The sequence below is a fragment of the Drosophila bipectinata genome, chromosome 2R (assembly GCF_030179905.1).
Source record: "Drosophila bipectinata strain 14024-0381.07 chromosome 2R, DbipHiC1v2, whole genome shotgun sequence".
In the NCBI taxonomy this organism is placed as follows: domain Eukaryota; kingdom Metazoa; phylum Arthropoda; class Insecta; order Diptera; family Drosophilidae; genus Drosophila; species Drosophila bipectinata.
In genome coordinates this window covers 6,456,397-6,483,784 of record NC_091737.1, presented here as the reverse complement: position 1 = coordinate 6,483,784, position 27,388 = coordinate 6,456,397, and the positions used below count along the sequence as shown (strand labels likewise).

The 27,388-nt window shown below is 44.4% G+C and overlaps 3 protein-coding genes across 6 annotated transcripts; 2 read left to right on the top strand and 1 right to left on the bottom strand.

The window, feature by feature from the left end:
* Positions 1 to 792: 792 nt before the first annotated feature.
* Positions 793 to 7,345, bottom strand: LOC122321137 (uncharacterized). Its single transcript, XM_070278594.1, has 2 exons — positions 7,324 to 7,345; positions 793 to 7,272 (listed from the first exon to the last, which is right to left on the bottom strand). The coding sequence occupies exon 2, from the start codon at positions 6,778 to 6,780 to the stop codon at positions 1,090 to 1,092; it is 5,691 nt and encodes a 1,896-aa protein (XP_070134695.1). The 5' UTR covers positions 6,781 to 7,272; positions 7,324 to 7,345; the 3' UTR covers positions 793 to 1,089.
* Positions 7,346 to 7,939: 594 nt separating this feature from the next.
* Positions 7,940 to 10,312, top strand: Trap1 (TNF receptor associated protein 1). 2 transcript variants are annotated; one of them, XM_017254552.3, is made up of 3 exons: positions 7,940 to 8,163; positions 8,212 to 9,994; positions 10,051 to 10,312. In XM_017254552.3, the coding sequence occupies exons 1-3, from the start codon at positions 8,031 to 8,033 to the stop codon at positions 10,223 to 10,225; spliced, it is 2,091 nt and encodes a 696-aa protein (XP_017110041.2). In that variant the 5' UTR covers positions 7,940 to 8,030; the 3' UTR covers positions 10,226 to 10,312. The 2 variants fall into 2 exon arrangements, with proteins under 2 accessions (XP_017110041.2, XP_017110042.2); XM_017254553.3 differs by having other exon boundaries at positions 7,941 to 8,163; positions 8,227 to 9,994.
* Positions 10,313 to 18,666: 8,354 nt separating this feature from the next.
* Positions 18,667 to 25,839, top strand: Vha16-1 (Vacuolar H[+] ATPase 16kD subunit 1). 3 transcript variants are annotated; one of them, XM_017254548.3, is made up of 4 exons: positions 18,667 to 18,825; positions 19,559 to 19,672; positions 23,143 to 23,332; positions 23,401 to 25,839. In XM_017254548.3, exons 2-4 carry the CDS (start codon positions 19,588 to 19,590, stop codon positions 23,603 to 23,605), a joined length of 480 nt encoding a protein of 159 aa, XP_017110037.1. In that variant the 5' UTR covers positions 18,667 to 18,825; positions 19,559 to 19,587; the 3' UTR covers positions 23,606 to 25,839. The 3 variants fall into 3 exon arrangements, with proteins under 3 accessions (XP_017110037.1, XP_017110038.1, XP_043066250.1); XM_017254549.3 differs by lacking the exon at positions 18,667 to 18,825 and adding an exon at positions 19,256 to 19,399; XM_043210315.2 differs by lacking the exon at positions 18,667 to 18,825 and adding an exon at positions 19,413 to 19,430.
* The last annotated feature ends 1,549 nt before the right edge of the window (positions 25,840 to 27,388 follow it).

Below are 27,388 nucleotides of genomic sequence, written 5' to 3'. Positions count from 1 at the left end.
TGTTCATAATAATAGCAGTGCAGTAGCAACAAAGTAAAAGAACGGTAATTTTTGCATTTTCCTATTTCCTATTTTTATGAACTATAACTATACTATAATGAACTATAATCTATAAAAATAGTTCATTATTCGAGTACTGGCGATACAGAAATTCGTGTTTTGAGGGGGTTAAATTTCGCGGCATTTTAAAAAAAACTTGCACTGCGTTGGCATTGTAGGAAACATCCTACAATGAGACATCCTATCATACTTTTTCAAAAAAAACTCGTAAAGCTCCAATCAAAACGCAATTCAGTGACGAATCATAAGTTAAAAATATTAAAAAATTAAAAATATTGTTGCTATATAGACTCGGCTGTTGATGCTGATCAAGAATATATATACTCTATGGGGTCGAAGATGATTCCATTTTCATGTTCTACCCTAGTACAAGTTTGTACTTTACTAGTACTGGGTATACAAAAATTATTTATTAAAAAATTTATTCATAAACTAGAATCAAAGAACAATAACCGACAGATCGGAAGGTACAACCGTAAAACCATTTGTAAAGAAAAAATAAAATAATAATTAAAAGGTTTGTCCTTTAAATTATGACGAGCTCAAGAAAACATAAAAAGAGGAGAAATTATGGGAATTCACTAGTACACCTACACTATTCCTACACTCTAGTGTACGCTAGTGAACTCTTACTTTCACTGGTCACATTAACAATTCCATATCGATACATCGAATAGTGATGTGCACTCTGTTACAGATAGATATACTCTTGCTAGGCGTGAGCAATAATGAGTGATAATAATAATTGTTGTTTTGTGAAGTGAGGAGTTGCCTTAAACGGCTCCCCCACGCGTAGGTCCAAAGAAAGGTGAACTTCAAAGGCCTGTTGCTATGGCGTATGGAACGTTTTATTCTGTAAATTCATTAATTTAGTTAACAATTCAAATATATCTCTCCTTCTTACCGCAGTGTGCCCTCCTACGATCAACAAAACAATGAATGGCACTTTTTGGCGGCATTCACACTACCGCTATTAGTAGGCCCGTAGTTCCGATAACTTAAAATACTACATTTCCTAATAATACTGACTTAACTATCGATAACAATGTTTTGACCGTCGACATCCCCGACCCCGTGAAGACCAGCTTCACTCAAATCCAAAACTGCAAGTTTAGAGACGGGCCGCAACATTGTCCAAGATAATCCATTATCATTTACGCGCACAGTGGCGCGTCTGACGACTCCATCAGCTCCGCTGAAGACCTCCTCCACGATTCCCTTGCGCCACTCTCGTCTGGGCAAGGCAGGATCGCAGACGAAGACCATATCGCCCTGGCGGATGGGCTCCGTTCTCCGGCACCACTTCTCGCGGCGCACAAGCGTAGGCAGGTACTCCCTGACCCACCTCCTCCAGAAACGGTCTCGCAGCATGCGGGCAATCCTCCACTGCTTTCGCGTAGAACCCTCCTTGGGCAGCTCGGCATCCAATCCAGGCGTATCTGGCAGGTTAGCTACTCCCTTGAGCAGGTCATTTGGCGTCAACGGCGCCTCTTGGTCCGCATCTACTGGCAAGTGGGTGAGCGGACGCGAGTTGACTACGTTCTCCGCCTCTATGAGTAGACTCTCCAACACATGGTCCCTCGGCGCGACTTCCTTCAGGGTATGGCGCAGCACTCGCTTGACGCACTGCACCATCCGCTCCCATACTCCGCCCTCAGACGGGTTGGATGGGCAATTAAAAACCCACTCAATGCTCCTGCTGGATAACTCACTCTGTATCCTTTCCGTCTCGAACACGTCCCCAAATCGTCTGGCCTCTCTGTCAGCTCCCACGAAGTTTTTTCCGTTGTCACTCCGCAGTTTACATACTGGTCCTCTACGGCAGACGAAGTTCCTGATCGCTATAATACAGGAATCCGTTGACAGATCATGCGCCAGCTCCAGATGAATCGCCCTTGTCGTCAAGCATGTGAACAAGGCGACCCAACGCTTCTCTCTGTGACGGGCAACAGTCACCAACAGTGGCCCAAAGTAGTCTAGTCCTGTGTACTTGAATGGCCATCCTCCAGCTTCCAAGCGATCCTCTGGAAGGGGTCCCATTATCGGCGGCATCGGCCGCGTCCGTTGTAGCTTGCATTCGTTGCACGACGAGATTACCTCCTTCAGCACTCGTCTTATCTTCGTGACCCAGAATCTCGTCCGGATCTGGGCAATCGTCGCATCCACGTTTTGATGCTTCATCTGGGCGTGGTAGTGTCTTACTACCATCTCCGTGAGACTGTGCCTGTGTGACAGTATCACGGGCCTCCTCGCACTGTACGGCATGGACAGCGCGGCATCGACTCTGCCATAAACTCGCAGAACTCCATATTTATCCATGTACGGCGCCAGACTACGAATCTCGCTCGAGTTGGCGACTTCCTTTCCGCGTTCCGCCGACCCCATCTCGTCGGGAAACGACTCCAATTGGGCCTGCCTGATTAACAGGTTCTCCGCGGCCTCACACTCCGTCGCAGTGAGTCCATATTCCTCGAGTTCGCTTCTCTGTTTGCGGCACCGTCGCGCAAACCTCAGGACCCAGGCGGTGGTCCTCACCAGGCGACTGAAGCTCGAGAATCTCTGGAACAGGATGACAAATTCATTCGATGCTACCAAAGCGAACTCACCGGGCATCTCCTCCTCGTCAGGTGCATCTGGAACATGCTCGGTTCCCTTCTCAGGCGTTGGCCAGCCGCTTTCTGGCTGCCTTAAAAATGCGGGACCGCTTAGCCACCGGGATTCCGGGCTAAGGTCCGCCTTGCTCTGCGACCGCGTCGCATCATCCGCTGCGTTGTCAGCTGTAGGTACCCATCTCCACTGGGAAACCTTTGACGACTCCAAAATCTCCGCCACTCGGTTGCCAACAAACTGCTTATACCGGCGGTGGGTGCTGCCGATCCATTTCAGCACCGTTTTTGAGTCCGTCCATAAAACCGTCTCGCTGATGTCCACACCGTGTTCTTCCTTGACAGTATTCATCACTCTGGTTCCAAGGACCGCTGCCTGCAGCTCCAGCCGTGGGATGGACATCGTCCTCATCGGCGCACACTTCGTCTTTGCGCACACGAAGCTAACCAGCACGTTTCCGTCGTTGTACGTGACCCTCCAATAGGCCACCGCCGCGAATGCAGATTGACTTGCATCCACGAAAACGTGCAACTCGATGGTCCGAACTGCTCCACGCCCAAAATAGTGGCGAGGACATCGGAACTGTCCCACGGCGTCCAACTCTCTTCGCCAGGCAGCAAAGGCTCTGCCTATCTCCTCCGGCAGCGGTTCGTCCCACTGGATCTTCTGCCTCCAGATCTCCCGCAGCAACAGCTTCGCTGTAATCATCAGGCAGCACAGGAACCCCAATGGGTCGAACGTTGACATCAGCAGGCTCAAAAACTCTCTCTTTGTTGGGACTCGCTCTCCACTTAGGACGCTTTTTGGCACTCGATGATATTCCACGTTGAATCTGAAGTCATCCGTTGCTACTTGCCAACGCATTCCAAGGATTTTCTGCTCAGACTCACCCCATCCGACGCTCTTGACTTGTCCAGGTGGTCCCAACGCCGCTTCCACGATGGGTGAGCAGGATGAGAACTGGCATAGTTCGAATCCAGCCTCCGCGTGTATCTCCTTCACTCGGGTAGATACCTCGATTGCTTCGCTCTCCGTATCGAAACTATCCACGTAGTCATCGACGTAATGGTGGTCGATGATGGCCTTGACTGCCCTCGGATCTGAGTCCCGAAACTTCAGGGCATTCACCGTCTTGACGTAGTGCGCAGTGCTCGGCGAGCAGGCTGCTCCAAAAGTCATCACGTTCATCTCGTATGTATCCGGCTCTCGATCGTCGTTGCCATCTCTCCAGAGGAACCTTTGGGAACATCGATCCTCGGGTCGGATCAGCACTTGGTGGAACATCTCCTTGATGTCCCCGCAGACTCCGACTGCTCCTTCTCTGAAGTGGAAAAGCACAGCTGGCAAGGGCTTGTAGTGCTGTGGCCCTTTGTCCAGCGCCGAATTGAGGGAGGTTCCTCCAACCTTGGCTGCAGCATCGAACACAAGCCGGACCTTTCCGGGCTTGTTTGGGTTTTCCACACCAAAATGTGGCAAATACCAGAGCTTGTCGCTCTTCACTGCGACCTCATCCGGCTGCAGCTTCCTTGCATATCCTTTGGAAACGTAGTCTTTGATGATACGGTCGTATTCCAGAGCCAACTGCCCGTTGCGCTTCAACTTCTTCTCGACGTTGATCAGCCGTCTGTGCGCCATCTCATAGCTCCGTGGCAGCACAGCGTGGTCGTCCTTCCAGAGCAATCCCGTCTGGTAGCGACGCCCCACTTTCACCGTGGTGTCCTCGAGGATCCTTTGGGCCCGCGCGTCGTCGCTGGCTGCGACCGGTGGCGCGAGCTTCACACCAAAGCTTTCCATCTCGAAGTAGTCCTCCACCATCTTTTCCATCGCATCGTCCATTGACACGGCTAGAAGGCAGGACCTCGGTGACGGCGTAGTCGACTGTCCACTTACTGGCCCGAATACAACCCATCCAAGCTCGGTTGCGGCCGCATACGGTCCCTCTCTGGCAAACCGTCTCGTCCTAAGTGGCAATCCCAAATGTCCATGGTCCAGTCCGATGAGCAACTTCGGCACCACGTTGCTGTAGGGCTTCATCGGCAGTCGCGAATCCTTATGAACGCCCTGGACATCTCGTCGACATAACGTCTGCATCGGCAGACTCAGGCTCGAAACGGCGTACACGTTCCTCAACGGGTGACGAGTGGGCTTCCCAGCTCCACTGATCTCCAGACTCACCACGTTGGTAGGCTCCCTGCTGGCTCTTCCTCCAAACCATTGGATGTTCAGTTGTCGACGTTCGCCTTGCACTCCCAGATCCCTCCGTAGCTCGTCGTCGATCATCGTGACGGAGGATCCTTCATCTAATAGCGCGTATGTGTCCACCTGGCGACCAGCTCCGTACAGCGTTACTGGCAGTATACGGAACAAAAGTCTGCCTCCTTCGACGTCAATACTTAAGTTTCTCTGCATGGGCGCCTCCGCTGGCTGCGGGGCCCTTCTTTCCAGGCTGTTTCTGCGGACAGCCGACTCCTGGGTCCTCTCGTGGTCCCTGTAACCACCTCGTGGCGAAGACCTCCTGTCCGGGCTGCGTCTGGAAACTGGTGACATCTGGTTCCCTCCGTTGTGGCGCCTGAAACCACCTCGCTGCTCCGGCCGTCTTCGCCCTTCGTCCTCTTCATGTAGCAGACGGTGATGCAATCTGCGGCATCCGTTGATCTGGCACTCGCCATGCACATCACAGGATCTGGCCGCATGCCCACTCCGTAAGCATGTGAAGCAGAGCCGATGCCTCTTCACCATGCTCCATCTGCCCGGTGGCGAAGCTCCAATAAATTCGCTGCAGCTCGTCGTAGCATGTTGACCTCCACAAATTGGACAACCTCCATGCCGGTCATCCCGCTGCTCGTATCCGTTCTGGTCGACGCTCGCGTGTAGAACTCGACGCCTCGGCTCCTTTCCATCGACGTCCAAAATCGTACACACGATGTTTGCGTACTCCTGTAGCCACGCGCTGAAGTGCGCTACAGTGGGAAAGGGTTGGATCGATGCAGCGTGCCTGGCCCAATCCACTCGTTTGCTGGTGGGAAGCTTTGCCACAAGCTCCTCCATGAGTGTGGGGTTTCCCAGATGTTGCTCCGCCTTCGCCGACTGCAAGAAGGCCGTGAGGTTACTCACTCTGGTTGCGAAGGGGACGATCCTCTCCAGTTGCTGCTCCGAAATCGGCTGCACCTCTCGCACGCTGTTCAGCTGGCTGCGTATTAGCTGCTCCGGTCGGCCAAACCTAAAGCGCAGCTGCTCCATCACGGCTCTGACATTCGCAGGGTGAATCAGCAGCGACTTCACTGTCTCGCGTGCTTCATCCTTGAGCGCCTTCAACAGCCTCTGGTTGTTCTCCAGGTCCGTGCAGTTGTACGCTTGGGTCGTCTCCACAAACGAACAATTAAAAATGGGCCAATCCTCGGGCTGCCCTCCAAATATAGGCAAGTCCGGGAGCCTCCTTGGTCCAATAGCTTGGGTTCCATTCGGTGTCATCGAGGCGTAGGATCCCACGAATGGCGATGCAGTTGCCACGTTGTGGATGCTCCCGCCCGGTAGCGCGAATCCATGCGCTGTCTGCGCAGCACTTGTAGCGCACAGTGGGTTGCTAGTCGTTAGCAACGGTGGTCCACTCCAAGATGGCGGCAGCGTGTAGGCCCCACTGGTCGCACCGAAACTGCTATATGGGTCCGGCCCGACCCCGTTAGTTTGGGCCTCACCGTTCAATGTGGCGGCTAATGGCGGTCCGCTCCACGATGGCGGCCGCTCCGACGCTCCACTGTTGGCGCCATTTGCGCTTGGCCCAACTGGGATTGGCGCGCAATTGGCGGTGCTCGTTGCGTTCATAGCTCTAACCTGCTTCAGCTCGTTCTCCAACGCCGTAATCCTCTCCAATAGGTACGCCGTGAGTGGCTGGCTCACCTCCGGCTCTGAACTCGCAGCTGTGACAGCAGTACTCCTTAGTTGGGACGCTACTGTAGTCGCCGTAGTGGCTGGGCGAGAAATGGCCGCCGCCGTGGTTATGTTCACCCGCGGCCGATTTTCTGCTGCATTACTCGCTGGCTGCTGATCCGCTCGCGTTGTAGGGGTGGCTTCCCCTCCGTTCAGCCGGGAACTCCTCCTGGGGGAGTGCTGCATCTCCAAGTGTTCAAATATGGCGCTGCCCTAGCGCTCCAAAATGGCGCTGCCCTAGCGCTCCAAAAATGGCGGACCTGTGCCGTCTGGCTGCTGCCGCTGATGCTTGGCGCTCCTTGCGCTTCCTATCCTGACGCTGGCTGCGTCTCCTGAACTGACGCCGGCTGCGTCTCCAGAACTGACGCTGGCTGCGTCTCCGTGTCGCTGGCTGCGACTCCGTCCGTACTCAGTGTTTGGCGCTGGCTGCGCCGCCTATGTCGCTGGCTGCGACTCCTCTACTGGTACGGGAACTGCGCTCCGTGCGCTCCTGGCAACTCTCTTGCTGGTCGTCGAGCCGTCCTCCAGCGCAAGTTGCCCTTGCAGTCTACCTAGGACTGCGAATAAAAGCTGTTGTTTTGTGAAGTGAGGAGTTGCCTTAAACGGCTCCCCCACGCGTAGGTCCAAAGAAAGGTGAACTTCAAAGGCCTGTTGCTATGGCGTATGGAACGTTTTATTCTGTAAATTCATTAATTTAGTTAACAATTCAAATATATCTCTCCTTCTTACCGCAGTGTGCCCTCCTACGATCAACAAAACAATGAATGGCACTTTTTGGCGGCATTCACACTACCGCTATTAGTAGGCCCGTAGTTCCGATAACTTAAAATACTACATTTCCTAATAATACTGACTTAACTATCGATAACAATGTTTTGACCGTCGACAATAATAATTCAAGGGTTCACGGGTATGCATACAAGGGTTACGCATTTACCCCTTCTTATGTATAAAAAAAATCTAAAATTCCACCATATTAGTACCAAAATTACAAGAAAAACATTAATTTCAATGCCGTCAAATTGCAAAAAAAAATTTATATATTTCAAATTTTCATGTAAAATTAACATTTTTTCGCATAATAAATACTTAAAAATTATAATTATAATTTTTGCAGTCTACCGACTGAAAAACTGTACATTGCGACTGTAAGTTGTTTTGGGAAAACTTAATAAATATAAAATGTTTGCTTCACTAATATCTACTGTAATTTATATTTAAATTGATATTACTTGTGGGCAAAAATAAAAGTTTCGCGGTTTTCCTCTGACAGGTTCACTATTCTTCCCGAATTTGAAAAGATAATCAGACGATACTATCGTAGAGTTTGCTTTAAGGGCTTAGTGGACCACTGTCACACTTCACATGTGCGCTGAAACAAACCTCAATTGAGTAACATATTTTTTAAGCAGTGAAATTCCCGGCAGCTACACAAGATGTCAGTCCGAGCAATTGGAGTGCTGGGTCAGGCACGTCACCTATGCCGCCTTACAGGGTCAATGCGCCAATGCCGTCGCCCCGCTTTGGGTGCTCTCAGTCGCGCGGTGGATTCGCAGCGATCGCCGGCCGGTAAGACCCATCTTTTGATATCCAGGCGAAATCTTTATGTAACAGCAGTCTACTTCTTTCCAGGCTTTCAGTTGCGGTGCTTTGCTACCGAAACAGAGGCCAAGTCTGGTAATGTTGTAGACAAGCACGAGTTCCAGGCGGAAACACGCCAGCTTCTAGACATTGTGGCCCGCTCGCTGTACTCCGACCATGAGGTTTTCGTCCGAGAACTTATTTCTAATGCCAGCGATGCACTGGAAAAGTTCCGTTATACACTTCTTAGCAGTGGAGAAGCGGACCTGGCGGGCAAGGATCGGCCTCTGGAGATCCGCATCACCACGGACAAGCCGCTAATGCAACTGACTATCCAAGACACGGGAATAGGAATGACAAAGGAGGAGTTGATCAGCAACCTTGGTACAATTGCTCGCAGCGGCTCCAAACAGTTCCTTGAGCAAATGAAGAGCAGCCAAAAAGGTGCCTCGTCTGAGGCTTCCTCCAACATTATCGGACAGTTCGGCGTTGGCTTTTACTCGGCCTTCATTGTGGCCAACAAGGTTGAGGTCTATACTCGGGCGGCCGTGCCAAATGCACCTGGATTGCGCTGGTCCACGGATGGTAGTGGTTCTTATGAAATCGAGGAATCGTCGGAAGCCGAGTTGGGAACAAAGATCGTGTTGCATCTAAAGACGGATTGCCGAGAGTACGCTGACGAAGATCGCATCAAGGCTGTAATAAAGAAGTACAGTAACTTTGTGGGCTCACCGATCCTTCTTAACGGTAAACAGGCTAACGAGATCAAACCGTTGTGGCTATTAGATCCTCAAAGTATCAGCAAGGAACAACACCACGACTTCTATCGTTTCATTAGCAACAGCTTTGATATTCCTCGCTTCACACTCCATTACAAGGCCGATGTGCCGCTAAGTATTCATGCGCTACTGTACTTCCCGGAGGGCAAACCCGGTCTGTTTGAGATGTCTCGCGACGGAAACACTGGCGTTGCCCTTTATACTCGTAAAGTGCTCATCCAATCTAAAACCGAGCACTTACTGCCAAAGTGGCTGCGTTTCGTGAAGGGCGTTGTCGACTCCGAGGACATTCCGCTGAATCTCAGCCGTGAACTGCTCCAGAACAGCAGCTTAATCCGCAAGCTTTCGAGTGTGATCTCCACCAGAGTTATCCGCTTCCTGCAGGAACGCGCCAAAAAGCAACCAGAAGAGTACGAGGCCTTCTATCAGGACTACGGACTTTTCTTAAAGGAGGGGATCGTCACTTCCAATGACCCGACCGAGAAGGAAGAGGTTGCCAAGCTCCTGCGTTTTGATTCTTCAAAGTCTGATACGCCAAGTGGTCGTATGTCTCTGGAGGAATACTACAAGACTGTTCCAGCTGAGCAGCAGAACATTTACTATCTGGCAGCGCCCAACCGAGTCCTGGCTGAGTCGTCGCCGTACTACGAGAGTCTAAAGAAGCGTAACGAACTGGTTCTATTTTGTTACGAACCCTATGACGAGCTGGTCCTGATGCAACTGGGCAAATTCAAAAGCAAAAAGCTGGTGTCTGTAGAAAAAGAGATGCGCGAGGAATCTAAGGATGTTAATGCTACCACCGACTTTGGCGAAGGCAGTTTGCTGCACTCTGAACTGGACTCTCTAATACCCTGGCTGGAAGGAGAACTAAAGGGCCAAGTCGCCAAGGTAAAGGCCACCTCCCGCTTAGACACTCATCCGTGTGTAATTACCGTTGAGGAAATGGCAGCGGCGCGTCATTTCATTCGCACTCAAAGCCACCAGGTTCCAGAGCAGAATCGATTTGCTCTTTTGCAGCCTGAGTTGGAAATTAATCCAAAGTGAGTTTATTTTGAATATTATTTGAAATCAGTTTTTTCACAAACATGTCTTGCAGGCACCCTATTATCAAGAAGCTCAATAAGCTCCGTGAAAGCGACCAGGAGCTGGCCCAGCTTATTGCCAAACAGCTCTTTGCAAACGCAATGGTGGGTGCTGGCTTGGCGGAGGATCCGCGAATGCTCTTGACCAACATGAACACCCTGCTGACACGTGCATTAGAAAAGTACTAAAGTACAGATGAGCGGTGCTCCTTTGTTATCTACCGATATTCGTTTAATTAGTTAATAAAAATTTTTAAAATAGGTGTATAGTTAAAATTGCGTTTTTCTTTGATAATTTGGAACTTTTCAATTTTTATAAAATATCACTCAATTCATGATTTCGCGCTATGCGTTAAGTTTTCGTAATTTTCAAAAAATGATATTGAATGTTCCTAATTACATAATTAAAAATAAAAGGCTTAAATAACTTTAACAAAATTAATAAAATGTTTTTGGACTTTGAAAAACTCTAGGTATGCTCTACTAATTTCAATAAGAACTACAAAATCGATCATAGAAAAATAGATTTCTAGTGGATTTTTAGTGGTAGGAAGGAGTGAGAGTGAAAAAATTATGGTACTAAATGGGAACTTTATATGTGGTCTAAGGAGTTATGCAGTCAAACGTCCAGAAAATTTAATAAATAGCCCGCAATCATGATCTAAGTGATATTTTTAAGGAAAAATAAAATCTAAAATTAAGATTATTCTTGGTTTTTATTTTTTTGCTCAGAGAATGGTGATTATTTTTGATTTTAATTTTTTTGCTCAGAGAATAATCATTATTTTGGGATTTTTAAACCCTTGCAGAGTGATTGATCGGTAATGGTATTTTTTGGTATATGGAATATTTTAATTTTGTTTTCTAATAAATAGGAACATAGAGAAGGAATCATCTCCGACCCCATAAAGTATATATTCTTGATCAGTCGAGTCGATATAGCCATGTCCGTCTGTCGGTATGAACGCACAGTGTATGTATGGAACCGCGGCCATAAATACTTATAGATATGCTATCGCTATGAAACTTTCACCAAAAATCAAGAAAAATATTATAAACATATGATAAAAAAAAGTTACCAGATCGTACCACTATATCCTATAGCTTCCATAGGAACGATTGCATCAACGATGGCGCTTTCATGAGAGAGCAGTCATAAAATCATTTCTAATGGTCAGATCAGGCTAATATTTCTACTGTAAGTTATTTAAAAACATAATACTAAAATAAAAAAAAAAATTGGAATGATTGATTAACTACTAATTGCGGTTTATTAACCGATTGATTAACTGCGGCTTCTTCAGAAAGCTCTCCAATCGATAATAAAGAATGTTTTATAATATCAGGAGCATGAAGTAAAACTTTATGAACCGATGGGGGGAGATAAAACAACTGGAGGTTTTATCTCCCGCTCATCGGTTTATCTTTTATCTAGGTTGATCTACTACTAGACCCATTTTAGCCCTGAGCTCATTATGAATAAATTGTTTTCTCAATGAAATCTTGTCTTTAGCCTCTTAGGATCGAGTTCGAAATACTTTTTGTCCAATTTGTACGATAGGTGAAGAAAATATTCAAAAAATCGAATATACGCATAAAGCGGTGACAGTCCAAACTCAAATCATATCAAATCAAGACGGAAGAATATAAGAGGCCGATTTGGAATGTCCTAATGGTAGATATTTAAACTAACTGGTATACAAAGTTTCAATTATTTCACCATTCATTTCACTGACTTTTTATGCGTGCATTGCCGGGGTGCAATTGCATTTTTTAACCAGTACGAGGGTATATTGTAGTCGTGTGAATGTATGTAACACAGAGAAAGAATCATTTCCGACCATATAAAATATATACATATATATGTATGTATGTAAATTCTTGATCAGCATCAACAGCCGAGTCGATATAGCCATGTCCGTCTGTCCGTATGAACGCGTGGATCCTAACCAGCTGAAGAGTATTATGAGCAGGTGCAGCACTCTTTAACAGTCTCTCTTTGGCGAGAGACTGGGAATTTCAACAACAGCTGTTCTTGTTGATAAATAGCATTCTTTGTTGGCCGTGGGGGAGCAACTGGATGGTAAATGCAAGTCAGCCCCCCACAACAGAATTTTGCAAGTAAATATATTTCAGCGGAATAGATACTATACATACCTCAGGGAAATAAGTATATGTACATTGATACCCTGCAGTTCTGAGCACTAGTTCGTTGCTGGTGAAATAAGCACTTACCAGCAGACCACCACTACTTACAAAGTGGCGTCTAGCCATGCGTTTTTTAATTTCCATTTTTGTATGAAATGTCCGCAAATAGGGTCAATCGCCACCGCCTCGATTACCCACGAACTAGTGAAATAGTGCATCATATTAGGGTCTTTAAAGAAACTACTTACATTAGACCCCATGGAACGGCCGGTACGGCCGGATAAGTGCTTACATGGGACCCCATGGAACGGCCGGTAAAATAAGTGCTTACATTGGACCCCATGAAGAGGTCGGTGAAGTAAGTACTTACATTGGACCCCATGGAGGGGCCTGCCATTATAAATTAAAAAACATGTACAATTGCAATTACAGTTTTTATTTAGTTTAAATTTTTTTTTTTTTAACGGGGTTTGTTCTTTCATTACTTTTAGGCTTCGTGAGTTTTTAAAATCTCTTTTTTTGGAGCTGCAGGGCCTTTCTCAATTGTTCCTCAGCTGGGCCAATACCGACTGCAGTTATTGAATCTAGAAATAAAAAGGATTAAACAAGTTTTAATAGATTAAAGTGTATAATGATTATTAAACAATTATCTTTTAAAATACTCACCGATTATAACGCCAAAAAAAATTTCTTCTTTTCTTAGGGGACCTTTCCCCTGAACGCCATCCACATTATACGCCCAGACCACTTCATTGGCTAAAATATATTTATACATAAAATATACATAAACATATTTTATATTACAAACATATATTATTTTTTAAGTTACTCACCTAATAATCGATTGATCCGCTTTGCACTTCTTAGCTCAAATGCTTGCAAAAATTTCGTCAGCCAGCAAACACTGCTGCGTTTGAGCGAAAGAGTAGCACAAAATAAATCCAACTGTTCTTTCTGGACAATTGTTTTTGTAAGCAGTGCACCGAAAACGCGTAAACAAACAGCGATGTAAAGCATAATCGAAGTTTTGTCTTTAATCTTGTGTATGCTCTTTCCACAAAATAACAAAAACAAAAGCGATGCTTGCCGTTATTTTGTACTTATGCGCTAATGCGCATATGTATATTTATTAACTGGGTGGTTCGACGTTCGATTACTATAGGGTTAATCTAGTAAGTACCCATGTAGTGATCGGCGAGGTAAGCACTTACCCATGGCCAATCGACACCTCCAGTTCTGCAGGGTATTTTTAGCAAAAAAACGATTTAAACAAAACAAATCAATCCAACTTTTATTGGGGTATGTGGTACTCCTATGTAAAAATAAAAATAATAATAACAAACCTTTTATTTTCTTAAACTTATTAAAGAACTGAATTAATTAATAATAGTTCATAGGAAATAAGTATATATACATTTTCAGTAATTACTATAATATCAATATCTATGTAAGTATTTTTTATCTTTTTAGTTATTTTAATAGTTTATATGCTTTCCTTTTGCTATTATAACTTTGTTAAGGCGATCCGGCATAGAATCCACCAATCCTTTCAGAATATTATCATTAATTTGATCCCATTCAACAACCAGAGCGTCTCTCAGTTGTTTGATGGTGTCAAATTGTCGGCCATTTTTATAAACTCTGGCCGAAAGGATGCCCCAGAGATCCTCAATAGGATTTAAGTCGGGGCTTACGGCTGGCCAATCTAAAAGTGGAATTTTTCTTGACGAAAAAAACTCCTTTGTGGTCCGTGCAGTGTGGATTGGGGCGTTGTCTTGCTGGAAAGTCCAATTATCCCCGTAAAGGTTCCCAGCGTACTCGATGAGGACATCGTCCAACAATTAAGTATATATCTCTGCATTTGTTCTTGCAGTAATAAAACAAATTGGAGACCTTCCCGCATACCCGAAAGCAGCCCAAACCATCAAGTAGCCTCCGCCATGGTTTCGCTTATGCCGGGTTTGCCTTGGTTGCCTTATGTCGCGCCAATACTTCTGACCCATCTGGACCATCTAAATTAAACTTTTTTTCGTCCGAAAAAATTACTTCGCAAAATTCCTCTGTCCAAAATTTATATTTTTCCGCGAAGGATAATCGTGCGCTTAGATGGCGTGGTAGCAGCTTAGGTACAGGCACTCGGGTACTATATTTAATGTTATTATTTTTAACTAAAAGTTGATGGACCCGTCTCCTAGTGAAATTAAGATGTAAATGACGTTTAATCTCGTTGCACGACATTTGTTTGTTTACAGCTAGGCGCTGAATTTCGCGTTTGCACTTAGGGTCGATGCTACTAGGTCTGCCAGAGCGTTTTATTGTACCATATTTTTTCGGGTTTTTTAAAAAGTTTCTAATGGTATGTCGGTGTCGAGAAACTCTAGCAGCTATTTCAAAAATTTTACATCCGTTTTCATTCATTGCTGTTATTATTCCGCGTTCTTCGGCTGACAAATGGTCTCCGCGTGGCATGCTAAGGTAAAACCGTAATTATATTTACATTTTTCACACAAACACCAATCAACTTACATTTGTTGGTTTGCAAATAAGCTCTTCTCTTAAAAAAAACAATTCCGGACTAATTTGCTGACCAAAAGACTTCCACTCTTCATTCAAACCACGCTAGTTTATTTTTTTACATATACTTATTTCCTAAGAAAACCTTCTGGCGCCACAGAATAAAGTGATAACGGTACTAAGAATGATGACCGAAAACAAATTTCGTAGAAGCATTTTATAAATAGATTGCAACTGCACATAATTGCATACCAAGATTAAATGCGCAACGACAATAAGTAAAAATGAAGTCAATAATATTTTTGTACATATACTTATTTCCCTGAGGTATACATAGTATGTATTACATACTTAAAAATGAAAGGTCGCAACGAAAGTGCGTGCTTTGTTTTTGTTTTATTAAACGATGGGGTCCGCAACGATGGGGTCTGGCTGCACCTGTATGCGTGTGTGGAGAGCGCCACATATGGATCCATATCCATCCACATATGTTCAAATTTAAAATAAAATAACGACTTTAATTGTTTAGTAACGATATTAACTAATATTAGTTAATATTAACGATATATTATTAACGATATTAACATAATTTACATAACTTTACTTACAAATTATAAACTTAATTTCAATTTACAGTGGTGTGATTTTTTCCACATGTGGCACTTGCGTTAACCGATGGAATCAGATGGGTACATAAATCCAACATGTGTTCCAAAAATAAGCAATAAATAATAAGTTTCATTTAAAATAGTTCGGAGTCGGAGCCTGTGGCGGGGAACAAACAACATTATGACCATCGTGTCTAATGTACCATTATCACGGCCCTTATCATTAATTTGAAAAATACAAAATTTAGATGCCAATAATGTATTATGGACGACAAGGCCCAATGATCCTATTGTTTCAATCGAAAATCCTTATTGAAAAACATTTCAAAAATTGCCACACAACACCCAAATTGAATCATTGTGAATTCTGTCCATATTCCAAGGAACTACCATATTGGAATGCACTTATTGTATACAAAATGTTCGGAAATTAATAATAATTTTCTTGGGAGAAGGGGGTATTGTTGATGATGCCAGAGGAGGTGGAGGAGGCAGTGGAGGCAAAGGTTATGCGGGCGAGTTTTTCTTTTTTCAAAGTCAACCAATTTTTCCATACCTCCTTCATCACCCCCGCTGGCTCATAACACCCCCTTCACCCCCGAACATTTTCGATGCTTTAAATTCATTCCAAAGTTCGGTAATTCCTTGGAATATGGACAGAATTCACAATGCATCAATTTTGGGGTTTCAAGGCCATTTACAAAATGCTTTTCAAGAAGGATTTTCGATCTAAATTCCTTAAAACAATAAGGGCATTGGGACCCCTTTGTGGCCCAAACTACATTATTTGCATCTAAATGCCAGGTGGCAATGGCACAATTCTTCAAACTAAAGGTTAAAGGTTGTGTTGGTTCATTAGACACGATGGTCATAATGTCACCAACTGCAACTCGCTTACTTTGCATCTCCGCCACAGGCTCCGCGTCCATGTTGCTGGTGGATGTGCTGGTTCTGGTGGGGTGAATGTTGTTGATGGTGCTGGTGTTGTTGTTGGTGGTGCTGGTTCTGGTGGGGGGGTGAATATTGTTGATGGTGCTGGTGTTGTTGTTGGTGGTGCTGGTTCTGGTGGGGGGGTGAATATTGTTGATAGTGCTGGTGTTGTTGTTGGTGGTGCTGTTCTGGTGGGGTGAATATTGTTGATGGTGCTGGTGTTGTTGTTGGTGGTGCTGGTTCTGGTGGGGGGGTGAATATTGTTGATGGTGCTGGTATTGTTGTTGGTGGTGCTGGTGTGATGGATATGGTTCTGGTGATGATGCTGTTGTGGTAAAACTGCGAACATAAGAAAAAAATATGTATATCTTTCGGCCACTTTTGATGAAAACTGTAATACCTCAGCAAGGGTATTAAATACTTAAGTACTTACCGTACAATTATAAAAAATTTTGTTTATTTTTAATTGTTGACCAAGTTGACCAATTTTGCTGCCACCAACTCGCTCTTTTGTTTTGATTAATTGGCAACGCTTCAAAATATGGCGGCGTCCCCTGCGTCCCATCCCTATCTACACATGTGACATTGCACCGTGATTTCATCATGCAATACTTGAAGGAATTAAAAATTATAACTGATTTAAAAATTTCAGAATCATTTCTGGAATTGTTAAAGATGCGAAAAGAAACTCTCGAAAATGGATTTTCCATTTTGGAGAGTAATTTACAATTCCTGTTGGTTGAAGAACCATTTTTTATTATATTTGATGAATTCCATCTGAAACATGTGAATGTAAGTATAAAAATTGTTATATTATATATAATATATTTACTAATTAATATATTTTTAAAAAATGCCCCAAATAAATTGAAAAACTGGAAAATATTTTCCATAGCGGTGTCCAATTTGGCGGGACACTTGCAAATTGTTTATTTGCGAGCGGTAAGTACAATAAGTACTTCATTTTATTAAAATGAAATTAATTAAATTTTTTTTTAGGCATCTAGTGGCATTCAAAAAATATGATCGACTGCCATTTTGGAGGGAGTAAAGCAAGTGGTCAGCAGTATACAAAAAAGCACCCGGCTTACCACCACATTGGTCGGTGCGGTAGCAGATAAATGCGCCGCCAATATGGAAGCCATTAAATTCCTGCAGAACCACGGAATCCCGGTTCTGTACGATTTGCTGCACTTCCAAGCTACAACGACAAGATCGGAATTTATGGATGTAATAGTGACCTCTATTTACACCATTGCCATCTTCAGAAAGGACAATTATGAGAAAAAGTTGTCAGGTTTTGAACGGTTGGTGAAGAGGAGAGTACCCTCCCCATTGCAAGACCGTTACAAAGAAGAGGTAAGTTTCCAAAAATAAATAAAACAAACATTTTATTCATTATTTTCATTAATTTCAGTTGCTTTCCCTCGGGTGCCTATTTGGTAAACTGTTCCATCGATTCCCAAATAGGACATTCCGTAGGACAAAATCTGACATTGCTGAATTCCAATTACATGGAGGATTTGGGCGCCAAGCTGGCCCAATCTGTCCATCTTGCGGCAGAGGAGGGCTTCGCGAAATTCCCGGGTATTATATATCATGAAACCGACTATAGGCGTAATTTCTTGTTTTTGTACTACTTAGACCTTTAGTCTTTAATAAAGTATAATATATTATAAAAAAAAAGATTGGGGGAAACAAAATAACATTTACATAGTAGGGGAAAATCGGTTTTTCTTGAATAGCTTCTAAAAAAAATGATGATTGATTAATTCGTCAATCGACGCGAATTCAAAATTAAAATGGTATTAGAAAGAAATATTTTGTCTTGAACCTCCAATATCTCCACTATCCCCAATTTAGTGAACCAAAATACATTTACGAAAATTTCTCCCAAACTTATAGACTTATGGCAAATGTTTTGACAAAAATATCTAATTTGAGTAGAACCTTTCGTTTGAAATATGATGCGGTTCGCCTCCATGTAACACTGCCGTGCATAGTTATCATAAAAACAACATTTTCTAATGGAAGATGTTTTAGTTCTTATTGAAATTAGTAAAGCTTATTTTGTTTGAATTTTCTGTTTAAGAAATAGACAAAAGACATTTTATTGAATTTTTTATAATTTTGTTATAATTTTTGGCCAAGGACAAATATTGGAGTTTTTTTTATTTATAAATAAATAAATTTTGATAAATAGATATTTTAAAAATTATATATGAAATTTTTATATTATCAAAATGACAATTGAAATGTTTATTTCAATTTTGCAGAACTTTTCCTTTTGGTAACCGCAGCAGACAATTTCGCAGACACCTATCGATGGTACTATCGATACATTGATTCAATTATACCCAGTGCTTAAAAACACTGAAAAAGAGTGATGCAACTAAAAATCGATAATTGGGACGACAGTCGAATGAGTTTATTCGATGTTTCCGAATTTTTACCACCTCTAGACGTCAGCCCCGTGACTAAAGTTTATAAAAGCCAAGCAAAGCTTCAAGCTCCGAGCAGCAGCAGCCAGCAGCAACCCGAAGAAGCCAGCCACAGAGCAGCAATTGCTTTAATTAGATTTCTAATCACGTGAGTGGAAAAAAAACAAAGTAAATAAGCGGTCATGTGAGAAAAAGTTCCTCGAAAGTCCTAATCTACGCTGATAACACACTCCTGCTGCGACCACTTGAATTCGAGTCAAGTTGAACGAGAAAGAAAATTTTTACCAAATTTTCTGCCACGACACATGTACGCACGTACACACACAAAACCCCATCTCGCAAAGAGAGCGCCTGCGCAGAGAGCGGAGAGACAGTGAAAAGTACAAAAAATCAAGTTGGAATATGTGAAATATGTCGGAAAGTACAAGTTTTAAACGGCAATTCAAGTGAAGTTTTAAACAGCCCGCATGTGACAATGTGGGTGTGATTTTTTCAGGCCGTTGCCGTTGTCATTGCCAATCGCTGATTGCCGTTCTGTCATGCGCTCGCTCTTCAACGCACACAGGCACATGACGACACATACACATGACAAAATCCAATAATCTCTCACCGATACTCCGACACTCGTCCAATTTCAGTCTCAGTCTCGTTTCATTTTGCGCGCTCACTCGCTCATTCGCAAAAAATTCGTCGACGCAGCAGCAGTGTGTTCGCAGAGCAGCGTAAATAATTTTACATATATCCACATATATTGTACATATAATAAAAATACTTTGTTTCGACTCGGGGAAACGCATACACATGAACTTTCGCTGAAGTCTAACCAGTTGTTGCCAGTTGAAGCGTACTACAATTCCCAACCTTTTCTTCTTTTTTTTTAGCCTAAAACAAACACAACAAACAAAGCAAAATGTCTTCTGAAGTGAGCAGCGACAACCCCATCTATGGCCCCTTCTTCGGTGTTATGGGCGCCGCCTCCGCCATCATCTTCTCGGGTAAGTTGGAACCGAATCGTGAGCTAGAATTAGATTCAGATGCCTGCCATGCCATGCTGTGAAAAATCGAACATTGTGTGGCGTAAAGGGTGGAAGAGGAAGATTACAGAAGCCAGTAGTGGCTGTGTAGATGAGCGCCTTCGTAGGTGGTAGTAATGCCAAATAGCGGCAAGTGTAGACAAATTCACGCACACAACGGAGCTCCACCTCTCGCGTGTGTGCGCGTGACTAGCAATAAATTTGATATATTCCCGATTAGGGGACTGCCCTTTGGAGCAAAATAGTGCCAGCCCATTCCCACCTGTAGAAGTTTTAAAAATTATCAAAGGTTATTCCGCTGTGGCCGCATTATAAAATAAAATTCGCCTTTTGCTAAATACAGCATTACTCATACACTCACACTAACGACTTCAATTCTCTTTTCATCTCTCTTGGAACAGTGCGTCTCTCTCGCCCTCGGTGGCATTGAGTTCGTTTGTGTGAGTGAGAATGAGAGAGTTACTGTTTTTGGTGAAGTTTATGAAACTCGCTTTCCCTTTCCCACAACAGTCACAAGACCAGCTGGCAGTGTTGCCATATTAAAGTTTTTCTTTTTGTTTCTCGATTAAAATGTAATTTGGAAAAATAAACTCCAGGAAACACCGTGGCAGCGCGGAGAGTTTATTTTTCCAACGGCGCGTGCCCTGATCGCATTTCCCTGCTTACAAACGCCCCCGATCAGCTGATAATTGTTTGTCATGAAACCCCTGTAATTGGAAATATTTCTGAGGCCCTAATCACATGCCAAAATCGTCTTCTTCGTGATCAATAGGTGCCTGGGCCGCGTCACATGGCTAGGGAACGATCGTTTTTTCACATATTATCAGGCCCACTCATTCTGTATTTAACCTGCTTGATAAGTAGCTTATTTACCAATTGACTTGGCCGCGATAAGATAGGAAAGCTTCAGTAACTGTCGCAACAATGGGGCAAACCCAGGGTACCAAAAAACAATAGGTAGACACAGGTTGCTCTGATTCTCCTCGCCAAACGCTTTCCACTAAGCCAACTCGCTCGTGACGCAATCCTTATATCACGCTCTGGAACCCGTCTTGTGATTTGCACCTAGCCCCTCGCCCCCCGTTCTGATAATACAGGGCCAGGTTCCTCATGTGTTTACCTGGCCCATTATCATTGCCCGACGACTACAAAGCCAGTCAACTGCTTATGCAATTAAAGTCAACAGCATAAATCAATTTAAGGTTTTTGATAGTGGGGATGGGATCCGGTGGATCTGGCAATGCCGTTCCCGCACGATCACATGAGTGATCTCCACTCTCTCCAAAGCGGTTGGCTTTTCCGCTGCCGGACGCACTGACTCACTGGCCAGCGAGCAATGGGCGTTGCTCGAATGCTGGCTTCTTATCAGTCCTGGCCCTCTGGCACTGGGTGCGACACAAGTCCAGCATCCGCCTCCGCCAGGGCTAAAAATACCCGAAGTGACTTGGAAGTCCTTCACCCAGTGACATCCCGCTACCCGCACGTACACTCCCACCCACGATTGCCTGCGCAATCGCAGTGGCGGAAACTTAGTAGATATACAGAGAATGGTAGCGTAGTCGCTGGCTAGTAAATTATGTAAAGGCACGGGCTGACTAATTGAAGGATGCACGTGGCTTTACCACAACGTTAGAGTTTCCCAGGCTCCGCTTTTATAATTTCCTGCTTGAGCATGAGGGTGTGGGTGGGCGGCAGTCCATTCACCGAGTGTTGGGTGAGCAGGCGCATGTCCGTCTCAGCAGCGGCCTAGATTGCACTTTAATCAATGAACGCGATGGCCATCACGTACCGCGCACCTCACCGGATAACCAGCAGCGAGGGTGTCCCTCCACCGCAAGAAGGAGTCAAACCCCACCTGCAGATGCAGCAGTGGCTGTGTTACCTCGGCTGAAACGGCCCATTGCCCTCTGATCTCTCGGATATTTCATTTATTATCGCTCTGTGGCTTCTCTTAGTCGCCGAGATGGTGCTTACTCAGCTGTGACGCCTGTGGTTTTCAGATTTCGGGGCTCTCTCAGCTCTTGCTATCTCCTAATTTTAATTATAATCCCATTTGAATGCGCTGGCACTTGCTGTTGACTCTTAGTTGCCAATCCGGCGGGGATTCTCCCCGTGTTCCCTCCCGACACTTTGTTTTCGACGCCCACTCACTCGTCTGCGATGCCGTCTGTCGCTCGATAGAGGCAATACCGACAAACAGCGCGAATGTGTTTGGAATTCTCAGCAGTTGCGGTTAAAAACACATCAATGCCACTTCAGCCTTTTGTTATGACTACCAAGTAGCTGGAATTAGTCGGAATAGTATTGGAGTCTCATCGGATATGGGGGATCTGAAACAGCAACAGCCTTATAAACTACGAGTTCGACAAGTCTGAATTGCTTCTTCCATGCATGACCCTTACTAATTAATCACAATTGGGAGCAATGCGGGCCTCACGCATATTACTTGTACAATGTATCAAGATTGTTTATCAATGGATCTTCTGCCCGTTGTAGGCTACTAGCTTCCCTGAGCCCACTTTATCCCTCGGCAGGCCTATATTTCGATTCTAACTTAATGGCAGTAATTAAAGCTTTCTGGGCTTTAAAACATGTTAATAACGTTAAGTCACATGACCGAGCGGGGGCCTCTCCCGCTCCGTTAACTCTGGCGCTCTCCTCGAATACACCCATTTGAGTGTGTATCTGAGTATGAGTTTCAGTTTGTTGTGTGAGTTGTGTGTGGCGAGTGATATTTAATTCGATTTATCAGTTGCCTCTCCCACAAACACACTCGCACTGGCGACTTGCGATCGAACTGCTGACCGTCATTTGAAACAGGTTTTGCGCTTCCACAGCCTGGCCTCTCGCAGAACAGCTCCCCTTGGGGCTAGGCTACCTGTTCCAATGACACTGATCTGTTTCCCAGCTCCCTCCCTTGGCCAGTTGCCTCCCCCGAAGACCAGTTGGGCCCTGTACACATGTACACATTGTCTTTGGCCTTATCAGAATTTCAACTGCGGGTTTCAATTACGACTCCCAGAGGCAGAGAGAGCAGCCGAATTGCTGATTCGACCAACAGTGGAATTTGAGAGGAGCAGTCGATTGCCAGCGAACTCAGCTCGCCGATGAGTGGCTCTTTTGGGGCTGCCCAAGTGGAGTGGAGGGCAGACAGGAAGCATAGGGGGTTTTTTCATCGAACACGTCAGTTATAGACGATCATGTGACTGCTTACGGCTGCAATCGCCGATCCACACAAAGTAGTTGCTGGCCCAACTCATTGCAGTGGCATTTTATGGCCAGAGTCAGAATGGGTAGCAATAATGTGAGTTTGCGTAATGCTAACAATATCAAATTTGTTTCAGAAAGGCTCAGCTGATGAACCTATGTTATGCAGTAGAATACTGGATGAACTCGAACTAAAACTAATGAACATTGTCTTTCCCCAACAGCTCTGGGCGCTGCCTATGGCACTGCTAAGTCTGGTACCGGTATTGCTGCCATGTCAGTGATGCGTCCCGAACTGATCATGAAATCCATCATTCCTGTGGTCATGGCGGGTATCATTGCCATCTACGGCCTGGTCGTGGCTGTGCTGATCGCCGGCGCGCTAGAAGAGCCCTCCAAGTACACCCTGTTCAGGTAAATATTTTAAACCTACCACACCCGAGTGCATTTCGAGTTTCTAACCTTTACATTCTTTCCATCAGGGGCTTCATACACTTGGGAGCCGGTCTGGCGGTGGGCTTCTCCGGCCTGGCAGCTGGTTTTGCGATCGGCATCGTGGGAGACGCTGGTGTCCGAGGCACAGCCCAGCAGCCCAGACTGTTCGTCGGAATGATCCTGATTCTCATTTTCGCCGAAGTGTTGGGTCTCTACGGTTTGATTGTGGCCATTTACCTGTACACGAAATAAATCAATCAATGCAAAAACACAACAACAACAAATAGACAAACAGCGCCCAGCAGTCAACAGCAGCCGAAGCAACACCATCAGCAGCCCCATCCGGCGCAGGAGCAGGTAACAATCACAACCACAAACAATCAAAGCCAACAGCAGCAGCAGTGCGCGTGCGGTGGCAGCCCTGGCGGCGGCCGTTTGTACATAGCAACAGCAACAACCACACTAGGGGCAACCACCAGGCGAACGACCACAACCAGTAGTTCGACCTGCCGGGCTACCAGAGACCCGCCGCGCACTGCCCGATTGTGGCCCTCGATTGTGCCTGCTGCTCTTTTCACTGTCACCTAGACTCGCTGGCGCGTGGTTTAGCTTAGTTATTTTCCGTTCAAAATCAGTCTTAAACTTGGAAAACAATTTTTGCAGTTAAGTTCGTAAAGTTGTAATAATTATGATTTTTGCTATATCAAGAAATCCTTCTCTTTTACTTATTATTTTGCGCTCCACAATTTTGTGTGCTCTTTGTTATTTGTTTTTTCCATTATTATTATTAAATAATGTTTAGTGTATATGTAAAGTTCGTTAAACAAAAAGAAAACTGTAAAGAAATCAACAAACAACAATTGTCAGAGAAACTTTGTAAATTTGTATTGAGCCTGTCGCGGCTGCAGCAAGAGATCAACAAATTTAGCGAAAGGGCCAAAACATAAGAACAACCCAAGCCACTCACCACCACCGCCCCCACTCGCACTCGCACTTAGCCACCTCAACCGCTTTCCGAATGCACCGGCCTCCGGGCTGGTGTCGACTGTTTGGGCGCACTCCCTACCCCCGGAGCACTGGGGGGCGGTGTGGAAGCCCAGCACAGCTGGCGCCGGAAGGCTGTTGGTGCGGGCGGGGCCGGGCTTGGCAATACTTCAACGTCTACTGCGAAAACCAACTACATGCAATCATTCACATACACACACACACAACCAACACACACACACATACAAAATGTAACTAAGTCCTATGTTTATTTTTAATTATTGTTCAATTCTAAGAATAATACATTAAAAATTAATAATAATAAATTATATATATATAATTATGATTTTTTGTGATAAGAAGATGGTAATACAACAATTACGGTATTGATATACATAATATATACAAAATATATATATTAAACAAGAAATCATAAACAATTATACATATTAACATGAGAAAGTTGTTATAAAAACGTATGAAATGCAAAGCTGAGAAACCGAAAAATACTGCAACAACTACCCCAACACACAATTTTTCCGCTGTTATTGTATAGTAAAATATTATATATAAAATATATATTATGTATAAAATATTAACAAGAAATGGTAGTAGCAAAATTATAAACAAACCAGAATACCAACATCTAAAGTCGTGCAAGCAGAACCCAAAAAGAGCGGGCGAGTGCTGCAAACTCATACCAACAAATCAGCAGCACTAGCCGGCTACAAAATCCAACAAAAAAAATTGTAAAATCCCAACAAATTAGAAGTTATAAGCAGGAACACTGAAACCCGACCGACACCAACCACATCAGGCCTATTTGTGTGGCGGGACTGGACGGACAACAACACGAACTGGTGAGGGAGGCGAGGCAAGCGGACCGACGACGCCCCGAGGAGCGGACACCACCCCTGCCCGTTGGACCCCGATGCATTCATGATGCTGAGACTGCGGAGGAGCTCAACCTGGCGGGGGCGTCGACTCCCCGGGACTTTCCGTTCTGCTTCCCTGCCTCCCGCCCCTACAATAAGGCACACACACACATCTAAGACCACAACAACAACCTGTACACGACCCACACAATTAGCATTTGTATATAAATATGTGCCGTTGCCGCTCGACCCCTATCCGGTGTTCGTCCCTCCCACCTTGACGCAGTGGTGTGGCGCCAGTGTTGCGTCCACACTGCGTTGGGGAGGGGGACCTCTGGAAACAGGCAGAGCAGCGCGATCCATCAGTTGACAATTCGAAGAACTCGCATCCCAACTGTTCTATGAGCATCCTTGTGTGGACCTCGTTTGTAATTGCTAGATGTAATGCGTTCAAATTGTACCACGAGTTCTTATTGTTATTTGTTTAAGTTGCACCCCTACCTATACATATATGCAATCGATGGCGAGGTTTTAGTAACTGTAACTGTGTATTCGAAACAACATCAAAGTAACAACCATCAACAACAGACATTGTATGAAATAAATTGTAATTTCTAATTTCCAAAACCAATTTTTTTGAATGGGCGGGGGCTCCGGTCCAAACAATTTGGAAAACTTATTTAAGAACGGGGTCTTTCAGTGAAAAACAGGTCTTTAAAGCTCAAACAACCGATCGTATAATTTCACTGTACTATTATTATATTCCACTCCGATTAAGATCACACATCCAAATAGAAACAGTGTTTTTAATATGCGTCGCATGACACGAAAATTATATATTATCTTGGGGGAGAAATAGAAATCAACCTCTTCTTAACCCGGTACTAGTGGAGTAAAACGGAACAGGGAAACAAACAAATTTTTCCCAACTCAATGAAGTGCGGTTCGTCACCCATGGACTAGTCCACAGTGATTATATCGCGTGAAGAAAATATGGATGTGCCTTAGCTTTTATTGGACAGAAATGGTCATGTCGACTTAAGGGTGGTTTTTGATCAAGTCTAGAGTCAATGGATCTACAATGCTTTGTAAAATTTTAAGGAACTCGAGTTTCTTGACTATATTATACCCGGTACTCGTCTCCTCCACCTACACTTTCACAGCAACAAATTTTTGTTGCATACTTTTCCGCTGGGGAAAAAAAACCGAACACGTATTCAGTAAGGAATCAGAGTAATATTGTCCGATTTGGATGAAATTTGTTTTCGATAAAAAATTTTCCCAAGAACCTTCCGGTACTAGAGCTGAAAAAATTTTCATTTTTTGGGGCGGAAGGGGCTGGAAAAAATGTAAAACAAACTTGAACTGCGTGGACATTGTAGGAGTGTCCATGTAAAATCCTATAGCTCGATAGTCTGCGATCCACGCGTTAATACGGACAGACATTGGACCGGATATTGAATATAATTATAATAGAGAGAAACTCAACTATTGCCGATTTGACTCGCCTAATATATCTGTTTAGGACTTAGTTGGTATGGTGGTTACGGGATTTCGTTTTCTGTGAAGTCCTTTAGGGGTCTAATTATTTGTTATACAATAATTATTTGGCAACAAATCGCTCTACCAATTGACGTTCGATGAAGGCTGGTCTGGTTATGTTCTTAAAGTAAATCAGCGTAGATACAGCAGGCACTAGCTGCGCATGTTGCAGACTTCGGGGCCACCCAGACCTCTGGGGTTGATAAGGCTGACCAGCAAAGTAGCCTAAATGACAGAGAGTCTTGTCGGGCGGGTTTCCTCGCGGCCTGCTTGGGAGACTAATGCTGACTCGATCAATAGCTGAAAAAACTGTTTATACTTTTTTTGCAAAGTCACGAAGCCTAAGCGAAATACGTTCGGCCTGGCGAGTATGAAATGGCATTTAAAATACTTTATCAAAAGCTTGTGCACACTTGGAGAAGCAATCTTCAGCTGTGATACTGCAAACACACAGAACTGTCTAATATTAAATTATTCCATGGATGGAAATAGCCTTTGACCCCCTTTATTCCACTTGTAAATATTGCCGCACTATTTTTATCTATCAGTATTATTATAATCTATTACAAGTTTAAAACTAATCATTTTTTCGAGTGTGGGGATCGTCTGCCATCTGATAAGTGCGCAAATATGT

Coding starts and splice junctions, on each gene's coding strand:
- LOC122321137 (XM_070278594.1), bottom strand. CDS start 6,780: ATGCAGCACTCCCCCAGGAGGAGTTCCCGGCTGAACGGAGGGGAAGCC.
- Trap1 (XM_017254552.3), top strand. CDS start 8,031: ATGTCAGTCCGAGCAATTGGAGTGCTGGGTCAGGCACGTCACCTATGC. Junction 8,164..8,211: donor TTCGCAGCGATCGCCGGCCG/GTAAGACCCATC, acceptor ATGTAACAGCAG/TCTACTTCTTTCCAGGCTTT. Junction 9,995..10,050: donor GAGTTGGAAATTAATCCAAA/GTGAGTTTATTT, acceptor CATGTCTTGCAG/GCACCCTATTATCAAGAAGC.
- Vha16-1 (XM_017254548.3), top strand. CDS start 19,588: ATGTCTTCTGAAGTGAGCAGCGACAACCCCATCTATGGCCCCTTCTTC. Junction 19,673..23,142: donor CTCCGCCATCATCTTCTCGG/GTAAGTTGGAAC, acceptor TTTCCCCAACAG/CTCTGGGCGCTGCCTATGGC. Junction 23,333..23,400: donor TCCAAGTACACCCTGTTCAG/GTAAATATTTTA, acceptor TCTTTCCATCAG/GGGCTTCATACACTTGGGAG.